This window comes from Strongylocentrotus purpuratus, unplaced genomic scaffold (assembly GCF_000002235.5).
Source record: "Strongylocentrotus purpuratus isolate Spur 01 unplaced genomic scaffold, Spur_5.0 spur5_scaffold_5, whole genome shotgun sequence".
NCBI lineage: Eukaryota > Metazoa > Echinodermata > Echinoidea > Camarodonta > Strongylocentrotidae > Strongylocentrotus > Strongylocentrotus purpuratus.
Genome location: NW_022145611.1, coordinates 3,569,429 through 3,586,207, shown reverse-complemented (window position 1 = coordinate 3,586,207; position 16,779 = coordinate 3,569,429). Strand labels below are relative to the sequence as shown.

The window sequence follows — 16,779 nt, the reverse complement described above, 5'->3', positions numbered from 1 at the left end:
TATTATTCTTTGTATTACGCGTAGTAGAGTCGTGTATGCATAATAATAGCTGCGCTGTTAATGGACCTATTATATTATTTAATCGTTTGAGTGGAAATCCTCGTATCAGATAGCTGTGATTTTAATCTTAGATACTTTGTTTTATTGCCAATGTGTTGATTTAAATTGCGAAAGCTCGCCTTAACTTTTCATTCCTCGCGTTATCCTTTCATTACAGGTTTGGTATCTACCGCTGGTATTTTGACATCAGTGATCAGATGGAAAACCAAAAAGAAGTTGAATACAGGGACTCGAGAATCTCGAGAAAAGGTATATCCATAGTAGAAGCTCCTTTCATCCAATCTTAAAGGGATCTTTTTATCATAAGTGTAATGCATATACTGTTTGATGGGTGTTTAAAAAATGTGAGCAGTTGTTTCTTTTAAAAGATCTTCTGATTAGAGAACGCTTTTGAATTCATGTCAGCATTTCATGAAAACTGATCAAGGTATTTCGACCAGTTTGCTCGTTATCATAGGCCTATGAGGACATTTGATCAATAAAAGAAAATTCTCTATTTTTACAAAAGCGTAACAACCCATTAGTTGATTTCATTATTTCCTTTGTTTGTTTTTATTCTTGACAAAGTACCCTGGCTACTTAGATCTGTTTAATCGACTATCACATGAGCTGATGACGTCAGTGCCATTCCCTACTCTTCTCCAAACTCGACGAGAAGCTTTACCAATTATTCAGAACATCGCCAAAGGTTTGCAACAGTGCCCGCTTTCTTATATTACGAGTATACCATAGTTCACAAATGACAAATCACAGACGTGAATAAGAAAGGAAAATTGACCAAACCAATCCCGATTGTTTTTTTTTTAAAGTAGATATTCATTGATTCTAAAAACTAACTTTATTTTCATTATTGCAAAGCTGAAACTTTGATTCGACAAGGTTATCAAAATTCAATGCTTGGAAACATTCGAAGTAATGATTATGATAAATTACAAAACGCTTAAATACAGCCCCGGCATAGCACCTGAAGAGCTCTCCGAACGCTGCTGAGATGTTTGAGATCACAGTATGGACATGACTTGCACAAGCAGACGATGTCCCATGACATCTCACACATTTTCAGTGCCTGTGTTTTGATCTTCCCTCGAGTTCTTTCTCTTACTTCACTACCGTCAGGCTAAATGTATAATCTATTGCCCCACTCTAAACCCCGCGCATGGTTTTATTTTGATGAAAAATGCAGCGATACAAAAATAAAGCTTGTAAACAAAATAAGACGCCATTGTATATTCAGCTGCACACACCGGGGTATGTTCGGCGTTTCAAGAGGGAACAAATGCCGACCTTAATATCATTCCGGGGGGGTTTCAATTTGAAAGCCTGGTTTCTTTGATTGTTAATTAACCCCTATCCTGTGTATTTACAAGCAAAAGATTTTAGTTATCAGAGTCAGGTCATATCCCATTTTGAATGGTTTGACATGCCATTACATTTATATACACTAAACTCATTATAATTGGAGAAATAATAGCTTTGCAATTATGTTCATTCTCTATGGGATGTCGTCTGCTTGGGCAGTGTTGGTCCATATAGTGACGTCATTAAAACATCAATATTTTTCCGGCGAATCTCTCGTATATATCCCAGCTGCTATGGAGGTGGTTGTATTTTTATTTTTATAAATCACCCTTTATGTGGTTGACATAAAACTTGTACGATGGCCATCTGTTAGCTTACCAGTTTCTAGTGATACATTAGTTGAAATATTTGTGATCTTCTTTGAATTTCACCTTTAATAGCAGAATTGATGATTTACTTCTAAAAACAGCTTTGAGAAGGTGAAGAATGGTTGTCTATTGAAATAGAATGCTAATAAGTTACAGCAAACGACTGGGTTTTGGTGATGATATTCAGATCATCACGCATTTTATTCATGAAATTCAAATATTTGAGGAAAAAGGAATAACTTCGTGATATTTGTTCTTACTTTCATTTGTAGGATACAAATCTACACTGGGTCCTCATCATCAGATGACTGAACAAGCCTGTGCTAAGGTTGAAAAGTTACGATCAGAATTACAAGACAATGATGTGTTTCTATGATCAGATGACTGAACAAGCCTGTGCTAAGGTTGAAAAGTTACGATCAGAATTACAAGACAATGATGTGTTTCTGTGATGGAGCCTCATCATTGATGTAGAATGATGCTCATTGACAGTGGTTTGCTGAATTTGCCCAAACTGGTTCTATACAAACCAACAGCTGACAACTTTAGATCCCGGTCCGTCTATTGAAATTCAGTTCGACCCCTTCCTTTCGTATTCAGTCCTACATGCATCCTTAAATCCTTGACCTACCTTGACCTACCTTGACCTAAGCCTTCCGCACCATCTGGGAGATGTGTGATGGCTTCTGCTTCATGACCTCAAGCCAGATCTTTCTATCTTGTGACGTTCTGGTCGCTTCTGTGAGGGATCCCAGATCCCAGAATCCTTAAATCACTCGGCTTCATTACATAGACATTTTCTGTCATGTATTTATCTTCGTATAGATATATACATTAATACTTGTACATCAAACCTACATTTTCACATTGTATGGATTCACTGTCCACATGTCAACAGTGCAAGGTATACGAGTCTTTTCAGAAATGTTTGAGATCTTCATGTTTCTGGAAAGCTTCCTTAATAATAATATCGATTATTTAGGAGCGCTAAAACTTAAATGTACCATAGCGCTTATCAAATAACAGAATGTGAAGAGATATAGACAACACTCAGACTCACAAAATAGGCAAATCGCATTATATTACTCAGGGAAGAAGTATGTGCACTGAATGGGTCTTTTGATGGTGGCAAGGCAGGGTAATTCTCTGATAGAAAGGGTGATACTGCTCAATGTTTTACAAGCAGCCACGTACTGTAAATCTTTTTTTTTCTCGGTAGATGGGAGTCTGGGTTTGAGAATAATTAGTATATATTTGTTAGTTTTTGAGCAAAGGTTATGAGCTGATGTATATTATAAGAAGGGTGTCATGAAGCTATTCAGGTGCCATAAAATTATGATTAGAATTTCGGAGACATACAAGCAGACTTAGTTTGATATCTTAGTGATTAGCTCTATGTCACAGATTCAACTGGAATTTGCACACAATTTAGGGAATTTTAATCTTCTGACTGCTTCTCTACAACACACATATAAAAAATACATATAATAGAAATGATCTCTACTTAGGAATGCAACACTGTATTATAATAAAGAGATTTGAGAGTATCAGGTGTGGTTTATATTCTGCTTGAAGCACACTTTAATGATCATGTAGTTTAACATAGTACAACAAAATGCCTATTTAAGATCAAACACATTTCATCATTATAACATTTGAAATCTTTTTTCGAGTTAAAATTAAACAAGCTGCCAAAGGTTTTTTGTTTATTTTGTAATTAAAACACTATTCACAACATTGATATGAAATAAATATATACATCTTTCTGCAAACAAACAAAAAAAAGTGTTAAAGTCTTGACACACACAGTTTGGTATATTCAGCTGAACCATGCTGGAAATGGAAATAAGAAATTAAAATACATTGAGAGGAACACTGGTTACTTTCCTTGTTTATACAGTATGTTACATGTATATACAACTAAAACATTGTCTCACATCAAATAATTCCAATCTAATCCTAGCTGTCTGGTTCCGAATTGACATCTATATCTAGATCTCTGAATTCATGTTTATTGGTAAGGTACATGGAAGTCAATCCCTTGGTGTACAGTAAAGAATATCTTGATATTCACTTTCTAATGCATCCCATTGTACAGGTGGAAGTAATTCAATGTGATTAACCACAAACACCATCGCAACTTATTTCGAAAATCAACATAGGGTAATTTCAATAGCTTTCTGCGTCACCTATTGCAATCTGTGCAAATGACGAGGTATTCCGCAATCGGTAAATTATTTCTAATGGATACCGTATAATATAATAATAATAATAGCCTAATAGTCCACTCCAAATTTTATTAAACCGAAACGGAAATTCTTTTTGCCCAATTGATCGTGAGCCCGGCAGCCACTGAGCAGCACCAGATCGACGTTGCTCTATCCCTTATTGTTGAACGCCAAACAAGGTAGCAACAACTCCCATCTTTTAACGTCTTTTGGTATGATGCGGCCGGGGTTCGAACCCACGACCTCCTGGTTGTGAGGCGGACGCTCTACTGACTGAGCCAACACTCCGGTCAACTGTTACATTAAGGTACTGAAGTGGCGCTTAAGTTGGTTTTCCAAAAAAAGTTGTGATTGTGTTCAAGGGAGAAATCTGAATGAAGCACTTGTCCCTTAACAAGTCCACAATGTGTAGAAGCTTGTGTACATGTATTTGCACTGGTCCTACATGCATACACTTTAATTCTTGTTTGAGATTTAACATGTTGAAGGATATAAATCGTACACTTTGCATGCTTTACAGTCCTTTATAACAAATAACATGAACCAACAAATTCAGAATTTCCCAAAGGTTGGTTAACTTTCATAGAGGCCACAGGCCAAGGTCTGGATGTCAATAACACATCTCAATTTCATTGCTCAAATGTTTTTTGTTTTTTGTTAGATACAGTGTATCTTTAGTATACATGGGAGAAAGCAGGACAGACAGAAGATACACAAACATAATGCCTTGGGCAACAACTCTGGTGGGCAGAGGCATAAGTATGGATTACCTAATTAACAATTCTGTTAGATGCACATAGATTTCACTACCGAACTATTGAATTGATACAAAGATATTTCTAGATTTCTACAAGACATTACACCAGAGTAATACATATGATGAAGGGGTAATGGAGAGGTTATTTGTTTCTGAATTTGTAGCGCAACCAATCACCAAGTAGTTTAAAAGTTGCTTTGTTTACTCATTACAAAAAACCCTAGGCACAAGCAGTGATAGAGAGAAGGTATATCTCATCACAAGTCAGCTATGAACTATAAAGCATTGCACAGACTTTGTTTAGTATTCTACATTTTGCTTTTGATGTATGGGGATTTCATGTAGCTATACTGTATTCACAATATGAGCTTCAAATATAACTTGTTGGTTAGACCGAGTTGGTGACGCATGCATTGAACCCAAGTCCATAGGCGGGGTTTCATGTCATTCTGTATTTTCTTCATTCTCCTTAACTGTTAACCTATAGAATGCCAGGTAAATGTATTTGAGGATAATTTTATACAATCTAGCTGAACACAGAGTACTTTTTCAGATGATTGGTACTGCATACTACCTGTAGTCCAGGTGAAACACACAACCAAACTGGGTTAGAGCTTAGCTAGTCCAATGATTCATGAAACATCAAGTGTCAATAATGAATTAATAATAATCAAGTCATGAACTTCACATTTCAAGACTTAATTTTAATCTTTCATTTTTGTGTTCATGTTAAGGGAATATTCAAAGAACTGATTGATACTTGATGCTCCGTAATTTTGTGAACTAAAGCCAGGTTTAATTTGGTCCACTTGATGGGCCTTTGTGCCTTCAAATTTCTTCAACAGCTCTGATCAAAATAGATAAATTTTGACCAATCAAAATCTTCCTACAATTCTTTCTCCAATACCCAGATGAAAGAGAATATCTGAAAGGTCACATGTGTGTATGTTCCAAATTTGTAACAATCTATCTGAAGCAACAAACAATATGACCTTAATCCGGTCCGAGACAGATGACATGCATGTAGGATGGTAAGATCACATTTCATCCATATCAAAGTCCTCTTCTGGAAAGTCACCAATCGTCACATATTGAGGCTTCACAAAGCCACCATACTTAGGAAGACATTCAAAGTATCTCTTTCCACCAACACTGCATACAAATACAAAATGAGAAAAAACACAGTTAGAAATCAGAGGTCAAAATAGCTTACATAAGAAAATAAAGTGTTTGTTCTTTTTTTATTGGGGGTGGGCATTTTGATTGTTTGATGGTTATGACAAGTTTGGTATTCAGAATAGTTGTTCCTTAATAAAGCTCAGTGGTTAGATTAGAATACAATAATAGAATCTAGAAAATATATGTACATGTAGGTTGATAAAACTTATTGTTTTCAAATCACATGCAAATTGAAGGACAAACAGACCCTCTAAAGCCTCGGTCACAAATGCCATTACGAACTGCTACGAACGCTGTATGAACGATTTTCAGACAATATAAATTCGGGAAGACAATGGAAAAACAGGGAGATTCGTATGAAAATATCGTTCATACAAACTTTTGTGACCGTAGCATAAGTAGATTTTGAGTGTAAAAAAAATGTTGTTTAACAGACTTAAAGGCATTACAAAGTTTTGGGAAATTTTGAAAAATGGGTGGATAGTGATTCTTTACAATTTTGATATATTTGGATACCCCTGTGGATGCATTAAAAACACCAGAAATTTTAGCCCCTAAAACATTTCTGCTTTCAAGAAAAATTAAATATAAAGATTTACCGGTGCTCCCGGTAAATTTTGATAAATTTCAAATAGCTCCTACGGCCGTACAATGGTAGCTGCGACCATGAAAATCTCAGAATATGTAGTTGTGGTATATAATTTCCGAACAAGAATAGCTAATCGGTTGATTTTAGTCAATAGACATTGTTTTATAGCTTAATTAATATCTTGACCTTGAGAGGGAGCTATTCAACATAAAGTGTTTATTATTTACAATTTCATAACTTTAGAGGCCATTTCGACCGCGACAACGATCACTAAATATTGTAGGATGGTATATGCTTCCAATATATTCATTCGAACCAAATTCATGACCCCATACCAAAACTTTGTATTACCTTTAATTGCAAAAATGGATATGAAAATTATTACTTGTTAATTCTTGGGACTGTCAACCTGTAAAGCCTCAATGGTCTCTTTTATTCATTTGATGTACCTTGTATTTTACCCTTGAATTGCTTTGTATATATTTTAATGTTTGCATGGTTTTTACTTGTCTTTTCTGAAGAATGAATAAAGACTGAACTCAAAGTGTTGCACCATGGTATAAACATAAAGATAAAGGTTATTCATGTTCCTTTATTCACCGGTAACTAAAGGATAGAAAATATATCAACAAGATACTAAAACCTTTATCAACAATGTTTGGAAAAGACTGGAAGGGAGAGAGAGAATATTGCCTTTGACTAGACAAATTTACCGACTTAACAATACCTTTGCTACTAAACTTTTAAGGTAGGTTTATTAACTCTGATATACAATGATTTTGCACATTTAAAAAACTCTTAAGTTTGGTAGTCAGATAAATAACCCTTAAAATCTTTTTGAATAGATATTCTGAGAATACTTTTAAATGAGGTTTTTTCTTCATACATGTACAAGACATTTCCATCATTTATGCCATAACCAATAATGTTCCTTGAGAAATATTGTTTATACTCGGTCTGATTTTATTTCAAGCCGATATACTGATACCAAATGTCACACCTATACATGCATTCCAGAGACAGAACAGCCTCTACCCGATTTTAAGTTTTATTTAGATTTGTATTATGGTCAGATGAGTTTATAAAGCATTAAAGCTGTATTCATCCTGCATGTAACTAATAGGCACACAAGAGGAAGGAATTTGAAATGAAATAAAGGATAAAATCTGAGATAAAATCTCAGATTTTTCACTTATTTCACTTTATTTTTTTATATATTTTCACAAATTCTCAGAATACCTTCCCTGGCTGAACTTAATCCAAAATGCCCAATATTTATGAGGGTACTGCACTGTAGCAAACAATTTAACTTTCCCTTTAAATCAATGGCATGTGCTTTAAATTTCATTTTGACGACAACAGATTTTGATTCAGCAAATGTCATAAAGATCCTCATTTGTAATATAACATGTCATCACACAAATGGATGCCAAGTTTTGATGTCACAGCACACTCTTGGTTCTCTATCTGACAGGAATGACCCATAGTAAGTAGAAGTGTTGAAGAGAGTAGTACACTAACCTGCCATCATTCTTGCCTAGAGGTTCATCATATTGTACACCAACCCAGTATCCAGGCTTGAAGGCTGCCATCCCTACAAAGTCAATCAATAACAAGAGTAGAATATAAACAAAAGAAGAGCAAACATATTGCAATCAATATCACCAATTATTTTGCCATTTATATCATTATCACTAAAACTGAAAGAACTAAAACAAAATTTGTAAAACAAATCATCAAAATTAGTTACTTTTGCAAGTTATCTATCGCAGCTTAGGTGGGACCTCTATATTCTTATTGTTATGTAATAGTTCTTTACCATCTAGCAATGGGTTTGGACATGAGATTTTTATATAACGTTCCAATCAATATTGGTAAGAGGATGAGTACTGAAAAGTGGATTTGTGTTCCAATCAGCTCCAAGTTATTTTAATAATTCAAATATTTGAATACTAGTCCAAGGCCTGTGTACAACACTACTCAGATCAAGTAAATGCGTATGCCAAAAATGGTATACATTTTGCCTACCTGTTGAATGTTGGTAGTCATGATACAGGTAAGATATGAATACACATAATCGCAACGTATACCTTAAGAAATCGAAAACAAGCAGCAACATTGAGTAACAAGATGCTTTACCAACGAATCTGACAGTTCCTCTTTTAGTGGGTGGTGCATTGGGTACAGAGACTTCACATCTTGAGTCAACAGTGATAGCTTTAGCTAGCCTTTCTTCTTCTGCTGCATTCTGAGCTTTCTCTCCATCTATCCTCGCTTGTTCCTCCGGGCTAACCTCCTTGAATTGACCCATCTTCATCTTCTTCTTGAATGCTCGTACAGAATCTAAACATCCATGGCGGGCAAAAACACAGGAATGAGCACAGGTTAGTGATCAAAAATCTTAAACACTTTTTCTTATAACTACAAAAACTTACTTTTCTTCAGGAATTGGTTTATGAATGAATGGGAGGGTATTACTGTACAAACTATCTTTACGTTTCAAAAATTGTCAGACTGTCAAACCAATTCAAAACTTTTCTTACGATACATTTATTCAAAATTGCTTTTGATGATTAACTTACTCTATTCACATTGATGTATATGTCATATGTATTGTAATTTGTAGGTTTAACTTTATTTGGTGGAAAGCGCTTTATAAGCACCCCTTTATTATTATTATTATTATTATTAAATGAACTCTTAAGTGTGTATCACCTGTGGGTATGCTAAGTCATAAACTAAGTACTCTACACCTTTTACTTAATAACAGTAATAATAATAATAATAATAATCTTTTAAAGTCCACTCCAAATTTTATTAAGTTAAACCGAAAATGGAAATTCTTTTTGCCCAATTGATCGTGAGCCCGGCAGCCACTGAGCAGCGCCAGATCGACGTTGCTCTATCCCCTATTGTTGAACGCCAAACAAGGTAGAAGCAACTCCTGTCTTTTAACGTCTTTTGGTGTGACGCGGCCTGGGTACAAACCCACGACCTCCCGGTTGTGAGGCGCACGCTCTACTGACTGAGCCAACACAACGGTAATTACACATGAATATGCATACAGTATGTGTGTGATGACAAAATTCTTATACAATCAACTGAATCACATAGAAACAGAGACACACTTCCAGCTTACTGGAGCTTGATTTGAAACAGGCAAACAAAAATTATTAATTGATTGACAGATAGTGTCCACAACAAGATGGTCCTGCACTATCTCTTCATAACAAAATTTCTCAAAAATTTCAGAGCTTCAGGGAGCATATTACCCTCATGAATAATCATTCTTGAATCTTACCTGCTCTCTTATCATATTCATCTTTTGATATCTCAAATTTCTCCACCCTTGAAACATCTTCAAACTCTCCTGCAGCACGGTTGTTATCCTTGTTGATTACCTAAAAAGAGAAGTGTTGAACTAGTCATGAATTGATATATGTATATTGCCGCACCTGTGATGTTTGTTCATACGACCCTTTGGGGAATAAACATGCAATTTCAGAAAAATATGTTTCAGTTCTACAGGAACCTATCTTGATTCAACAAAACATTCATTTTTTTTTATTACTATGGGCATGACTGCATGTCCTAGTGGAACATGAACTGATATTGACATTCATATTCAACTACAAAGCACACTGATTTCTCTTACAATTTCTTTTGATGATTAACTTTGTCACAAACAGTTCTAACTCTTTTAGGTAAATTCCACATGGAAAAGAAATCTATACACTGCCAATGCTCAATAAACCTCTCTGTCTAAAGATTTGAAGATTTGTGGAAAAAGTGGAATATAATTCTATTTACAGTTTATATTTATAAATTAAACCAAAACAATAAACCTCAAGTTGAAAATAAAATGTTGCTAACTCACATGAATTCTCATTCCATCTTCTACCGGGTATGAGCCTAATAAAGCATCATCATTGTTGATGGGTCCTACCAACTTTCCTTCTGATGTGTAAAGCTCTAGATCTGTAGCTGCGGCACTGCATCCTGTTATCAGCTCAAATTTACCCTTAAAATAAACAACAAGTTTCAATAAGTGGCTTAACACTGCATTACCTGAAATGTGTAATTCTACACTGGATAGCAAAACATGTTTCCAACAAACTGTTCTTCTAACTTGAATTCAGGTTTTTTTTTAATACATATTTTTAATGTTAACAAAGTGCTTTCTCTCCAATAATTCTCTCATAGTTCTTTACAGTAATATCAGTGGCAAATGTGGCGTATCTATGTATGATGGCACCTGGGGCAAACAATGAAATTGAGGTATATTTTCTGCATTTTTGACCCATTAAAATGCTACTTATTTTGCATTTACCCATTTAAAAATTCCCATGGGAGCACTTAAATCCTAGCCACATTACCATGGGAGGCTGAGAAGTGTTGGGCAATTATCAACCATCCAGATTATATAAATTTCACGAGTCAGCGAAGTAAGCGAGCAAAAAAAAAAAGACCAAAAAAAAGACTGAGACCAACATCCTGGGCCGCCAACAGGATCATGTACTGTCGATTTCAGAGGACCCAAGAGGAGAGAGACAGGGTGAAGAAAGATATTATTCCACTGGTATTTTAAAAAGCAACTTTTGAATCATGTTCATGCCAAAATAAATGCAAAACCAAGTAACTATAAGCAAGAGAACGATAACATGTTGGGGGAAAAAGGCATACAAAACTTATAACATACATCACATGCCTAACTTAATAATAAGTTAAGGGGGTGTTTTAAATCTTGTTTTTTATTTAAAATAAAAGGGGGATTTAAAAGCATTTTAAACGTGCCAACCCTACTTCGAAGTTCGATTAATTTAAATTGAGAAGCTAAATATTTATAAATTAGAAGTGATCACTGCAATGAATTAGGTGATCTGCAGCAGATCTGAATTGCAATATTTATTATTATTACGATTGCAAAACTTAGTTTTGGTCACAGAAACACCAGTGCACCCAATCAATGAACTACAAAATTTGAATCAATAACAGTTTGACAATATTGTTTGTCAAAATAGCTGGTGCTCACCAAAACTTTCCAAATATTAAAGCAGTTTGACAGAGACCATTACCCGAGAAAGGGCGAGAAGAAGCCAGGAAATTGTTTTTTTTTTGCACACAACCAACCGGCCAAGTAAGTAAGAGTAGGCCTAGATCTATAACCAGGTCCCACCCATTGCAATAATTGTAATGTACACGATATCTACCTTCAGTTCAGCAATGGTGATACTTTTTGGAAATCGCTTCTCCGATGCAAAAGACGTCAGTGAGTTGGAAATTTGCACATTGACATAGCTCGCAGTTACAACAGAGTAATCTCCCGCCATGATTGAGACAAGAATGACAAATTTTGGTGTGGAAATCGTTTACAGTGGTAGAATCTAGCTACTAATAGACGAGTCGGTTGGTAACAATCCTAACAACGCTCAACTTGTATTGTGTCGATCGAGACGTCGACGATGCACTCTGACTTACTTCCGTAGTATTATTCTAGTACATTCGGTAAGCGTAAATCCCCGTGTGAAGAAAACGGGCTCGAAAAATGACGTTCGCGCTCGCCACCTACATTTATAGCTAGGCTGTGCACCTAGTATTAGTGAAAACATGTCTCCTTTTCCTTGATACGGACATAAGTTAATCCATCTTTTTTAATGTATGACTTTCGAACGAGAGCAAGGATGAACAGTTCAAGAATCATCTTTAAACCTCCTCCAACAAATCCATTATAAATCCCAGGGGCTATGCATGCTTTTGAAGGGCCTTTGACAAAGTCGTCTGAAATTAACGAGTAGGCCTAGCTATGTTAAAAACGGCTCCTCAGTAGAACTCACGCCTTGAAATTATATTATGTGAATGTGACTATACTAACATAATATCTGAGGATGTAAAAGGGATCAATTAATGCTCCAAAAGAGACCCAGTGGCGGATCCAGGAATTTCTTACCGGGGGGGGGGGGGCACAAAATCGCATGGTGTGAAATATATGAAAAACGATGGAGGGAAGCGACAGCGGCGAGGGAGGGGAGCGACCAAGCGGTGGTGGGTCTGGGAGGGGGTCAGAACTCCCTCCCTGAGTAGGAAGCATTTGCAATTTTAGAACCACATTAGGCGCATTTTCACGCACTTCCTGGAGTAATGACGTAAAATTGCTTTTTCCTACCCCTTCCAAAAGTAGGGATCTTTTGAAATTTGAGAACCACATTTGGCGCATTATGTCCACCGGCACATCCTGGAAAAAACGAGGCCTTCTGATTGGTTAGAAGTTAGAAAAAAGTGATCTGTTACACAAAGACGGTGGTCTGGTACTTCACCAATAGTCAAGGGTGTAGATTTGTATCCGTGGTTGGGGGGGATGATAGGTGCCAAAATATTTTCGGCAATGGATCAAAGCAATCAAGAGGTAGAAGCGTGTGGCAAGTTGCACCCCTCCCAAGCGCGTAGCCAGGATTTCATTTTAGGGGGCGGTAGCAGGGCGGTAGTGAGCACGCGAAGCGCGGTCCCAAGGGGGTTGCGTGCAGGGAGGGGGAGTTCCCCCCCCCGGAAGTGCAGAAGCTTTGACGTTTCACTAAATTATTAGAGAAAGAAGACGATTCGTTGGACCGTTCTCGACTCTTAATCCTTGTTTGAATCAAGTTCCCCTTCCTTCGCGCGTAGCGCGGAAGCTCTGGCGTTTCATTAGATTATTAAAGACAGAAGACGATTCGATGTACCATTCTCGTCTCTTAATCCTTGTCTGAATTCATTTTCGTTCATTCCTGCGCGAAGCGCGGAAGCTTTCACATTAGAGAAAGAAGACGATTTGTTGTATCGTGTCCTTCATGAACTCAGTTTCTCCCCTTTAAGCTTGAACGTTTCAATAAATTATTACTCTTAATCCTTGTCTGTATTCATTTTCGCCCATTCCGCGGAAGCTTTTACGTTTCATTAAATTATTCGTAAAAGAAGACGCTTCGTTGTATCGTGTACTTGATTGAACAAATTGAATAAATTCATCAATTCCTGATGAAGCCGTATGAGCGAGAATTCAATTTATTCTTGTCTCATATACGGTTGTCTTATTTACTTCGTATATACATGTATGTATGTATTATGAAAATGAGATAGCAAAATGTGTACATTGATGGTCATCTTGCGAGTAATAACCATTAACTACTCTCATCGGGCTCTCATCCTTAATTTTTCTCTTCATTTTTTAATTTTTTTTTTATGGTAAATTATTGGGGGGATGATTGTACAGGCCACCCCCCCACCTGAAATATTGGGGGGATATATCCCCCCCCCATCCCCCCGGGATCGACACCCATGCCAATAGTACTTGCAAAAATTATCTCGACTGTGTTGTTATCAGGAGCGTCGCTAGACCTTTTTCAGAAACAACAAAAGAAAAAAAGGGGGGTGTAGAGGCCACAGATAGCCCTTTGGTAAGGCATTAATTCTCATCACCAGGTCCCTCGGAGAGGACCTAAAGCCGTCGGCCGTCTGGTTGCTTACTTACAAGCATTAATGCTTTCTTAGCAGTCAGGTAAAATAACCACCACCATTCCATTACCGAAAAAACTACCCACAAATTACCGACAAATATATTAATGTCAATGTCCCAATGTCTACAAATTTAACCCTATAAACCCGGGGTAGGAACTAAGTTATTTTTCAGTCCCCCCCCCCCCCCTCCTCCCTTTGACAAACTTTGACACTTCGTTAAATTATTAGAGAAAGAAGACGATTCGTTGTACCATTCCCGACTCTTAATTCTTGTTTCGCACCTCCCGCGCGAAGCGCAGAAGCTATGACGTTTCATTTGATTATTAGAGAAAGAAGACGATTCTTTGTACCGTTATCGACTCTTAATCCTTGTCTGAATTCAGTCCCCCCCCCCCCCTTCCGCGCGAAGCTTTGAAGCTTTGACCTTTCATTTAATCATTAGAGAAAGAAGACGATTCGTAAGCGTGGAAGCTTTCACGTTTCATTAAATTATTAAAGCAAGAAGACGGTTAGTTGTACTGTTCTCGACCTTTAATTCTAGTCTAAATTCGGTTGCCCCCCCCCTCCCGCGCGAAGCGAGCAAGCTTTGACGTTTCATTAAATTACTTTTAATCTTTATCTGAATTTAGTTTTTCCCCTCCCGCGGAAGCTTTGACGATTTATCAAAATTTTATTAGAGAGAAAAGACGATTCGTCGTTCCGTTCTCTACTGTTAATCCTTGTCTGAATTCAGTTTTCCCCTCCCGTGCGAAGCGCGGAAGCTTTGACGTTTCATTGAATTATTACTCTTAATTCATGTCTGAATTCAGTTTTCCCCCTCCCGCGCGAAGCACGGAATCTTTGACGTTTCATTAAATTGATTCTCTTTCATTTTTTTTCCTTTCTCCTTTAACTCACAAAAATTCTCCCTTTCCCCCTTTTTTCCATCTCTTTTTTTGGAGGGGGGGGGGATACACGCCTGGCAAGAGGGACCCATATTACGCACACTACAAAATTGCGTGCCCCCCCCCCCTCCGCACCTTTCCCTGTAAAAAAAAAAAAAAAACCTTCTTATCATAATATTATCCCCTTTTTTTTCTTTTCCCTTCTCATTATTCTCCCTTTTCCCCTTTTATATTCTCCGTCTTTCTCCCTTTCTTCCTTTTTCCGCATTTTCTCTCCTCTCTCTTCCCCTTTCTTCCTATCCCCTCCTTTTTCTTCTATCCCCTTTTCTCTCCTCCCTCTTTTCTTCTACTTTCTCTCTTGTCTTTCTTTCTTTTTCCCCCTCCTTTTTTACGGGGGGGGGGGCACGTGCCGTCTGTACCCCCCCCCTGGATCCGCCACTGAGACCCGTAAACTCCCAGGGACTATGCCTCCTGTTGACCTTTAAAACTCAACTGCCATATTATTACATAGTCTCTTTTTAATTCAAAACTAAGTGAAAACGACCACTTGTGATACATATACTTCAGTACAAAATGTGAAATGAGCCAGATTACTTGGCAAAAAGTAGTTGGAATGCCTAGGGCATATGTCTTGACCGAGTATAATAATGAGTGACTAAGAATTAGAAATGCAAGTGGAGTAGAATATGCACTGAATGATGCACATGTTTGGTTTGTTAACATGTGCATCATTCAGTGCATATGCCTATAAGCCTACTATTCCACTTGCATTTCCTTCAAATTATGTGAAATGCAACTTACCTGAAATTTCAGACTGTGAGAAAGTTTAATGAAGGATCAAAATGTCGAAAATACCCCAACTCCAATCAATCCCAAGGAATATCCATGCCATAGGTAGTAACACGTGGAAACAAGCATTTTTCAATGTATTATATTATAATTTCTATAGTATTATTTGAAGAAGAAAAAAATTATAATAATGATTTCAAGACTTAAAAGATAGTATTAAGGCTAAGTAAGTCCAAAAGGCCCGGCAGAATTCCCAGTGACTATATCATTGACCAAAAAAAAAGGCCAATTATAATGCTTATATTTTTTAAGTTAAACGTTTGTTGTTGTTACGTCACTGGTATGATGTGGGCCTGTGTGATGCTGTAATGGTACCACAATATGCTCGCGTGCTCATGTAGTTCCGTGGCATTATTATCTAACCACTCAAGCCCATCGTACACTATACGATGGACTATGATCCAATCTTGGAAGAATTTTTAATATCATTTGAAAATCAAGCATGCAAAATCTTAATGGCCGAGGATCTGAATAACCATACATTTAATACAATAGCAAATCCAGAGGGATTTCATGCTCCCTTGAATGAGGAAAAACTAAATCTGCTCAGAATCGTAGTGACGTCAGACCAGAAGAGCGAATGTCTACGCTGTAAAGCCGATTCTGCATGTTATTCTGACTAGAAGAATTAAATCCACGAAAATTCCTGTTTTTAGTATTCTTAGCATTATTTTGAAATGAAATGATGGAAGAGTTCACATGAAACGCTCCACGTAACCTACAGGCTACGCCAATCAGAGGCACTGTACACGATAAGATTGTAATTTCTTTGATTTTTAGTTTCCTTTCTAGATGTTCGTTGTTTACCACAATATATAGAGCTCGGAAGCTCGTGTACAAAGTCTAGAGAAAAATTACGTCTTTCAAAATTTAGGCTTAACTATATAAGCATTCTGTGAGGAACTGGCAAATACACAATCTAAATTTGATTTATTTCATCTCCCTGTAAAATGTTATTATATCGCTTTATCAATTAATTTGAGCTTTTCATGTGCCTTGATACAATAGGCTCTTACAATCAATGTTAATTTATTTTTAACTGCCAGCAAACATGATCTGCTTCAACAGCTCAAACTTGATA

The 16,779-nt window shown here is 36.8% G+C and overlaps 1 protein-coding gene and 1 long non-coding RNA gene across 2 annotated transcripts; one reads left to right on the top strand and one right to left on the bottom strand.

Annotated features, from left to right (window-relative positions):
- Positions 1-259: 259 nt before the first annotated feature.
- LOC115929570 lies at positions 260-2,361 on the top strand. The gene is made up of 3 exons (XR_004066550.1): positions 260-309; positions 628-748; positions 2,000-2,361. It is a non-coding gene; the product is annotated as an uncharacterized LOC115929570 (long non-coding RNA).
- Positions 2,362-4,596: 2,235 nt separating this feature from the next.
- LOC575442 (tubulin-folding cofactor B) lies at positions 4,597-11,928 on the bottom strand. The gene is made up of 6 exons (XM_775844.5): positions 11,691-11,928; positions 10,358-10,501; positions 9,782-9,881; positions 8,620-8,823; positions 8,002-8,074; positions 4,597-5,864 (listed from the first exon to the last, which is right to left on the bottom strand). Exons 1-6 carry the CDS (start codon positions 11,808-11,810, stop codon positions 5,750-5,752), a joined length of 756 nt encoding a protein of 251 aa, XP_780937.2. The 5' UTR covers positions 11,811-11,928; the 3' UTR covers positions 4,597-5,749.
- Positions 11,929-16,779: the final 4,851 nt, after the last annotated feature.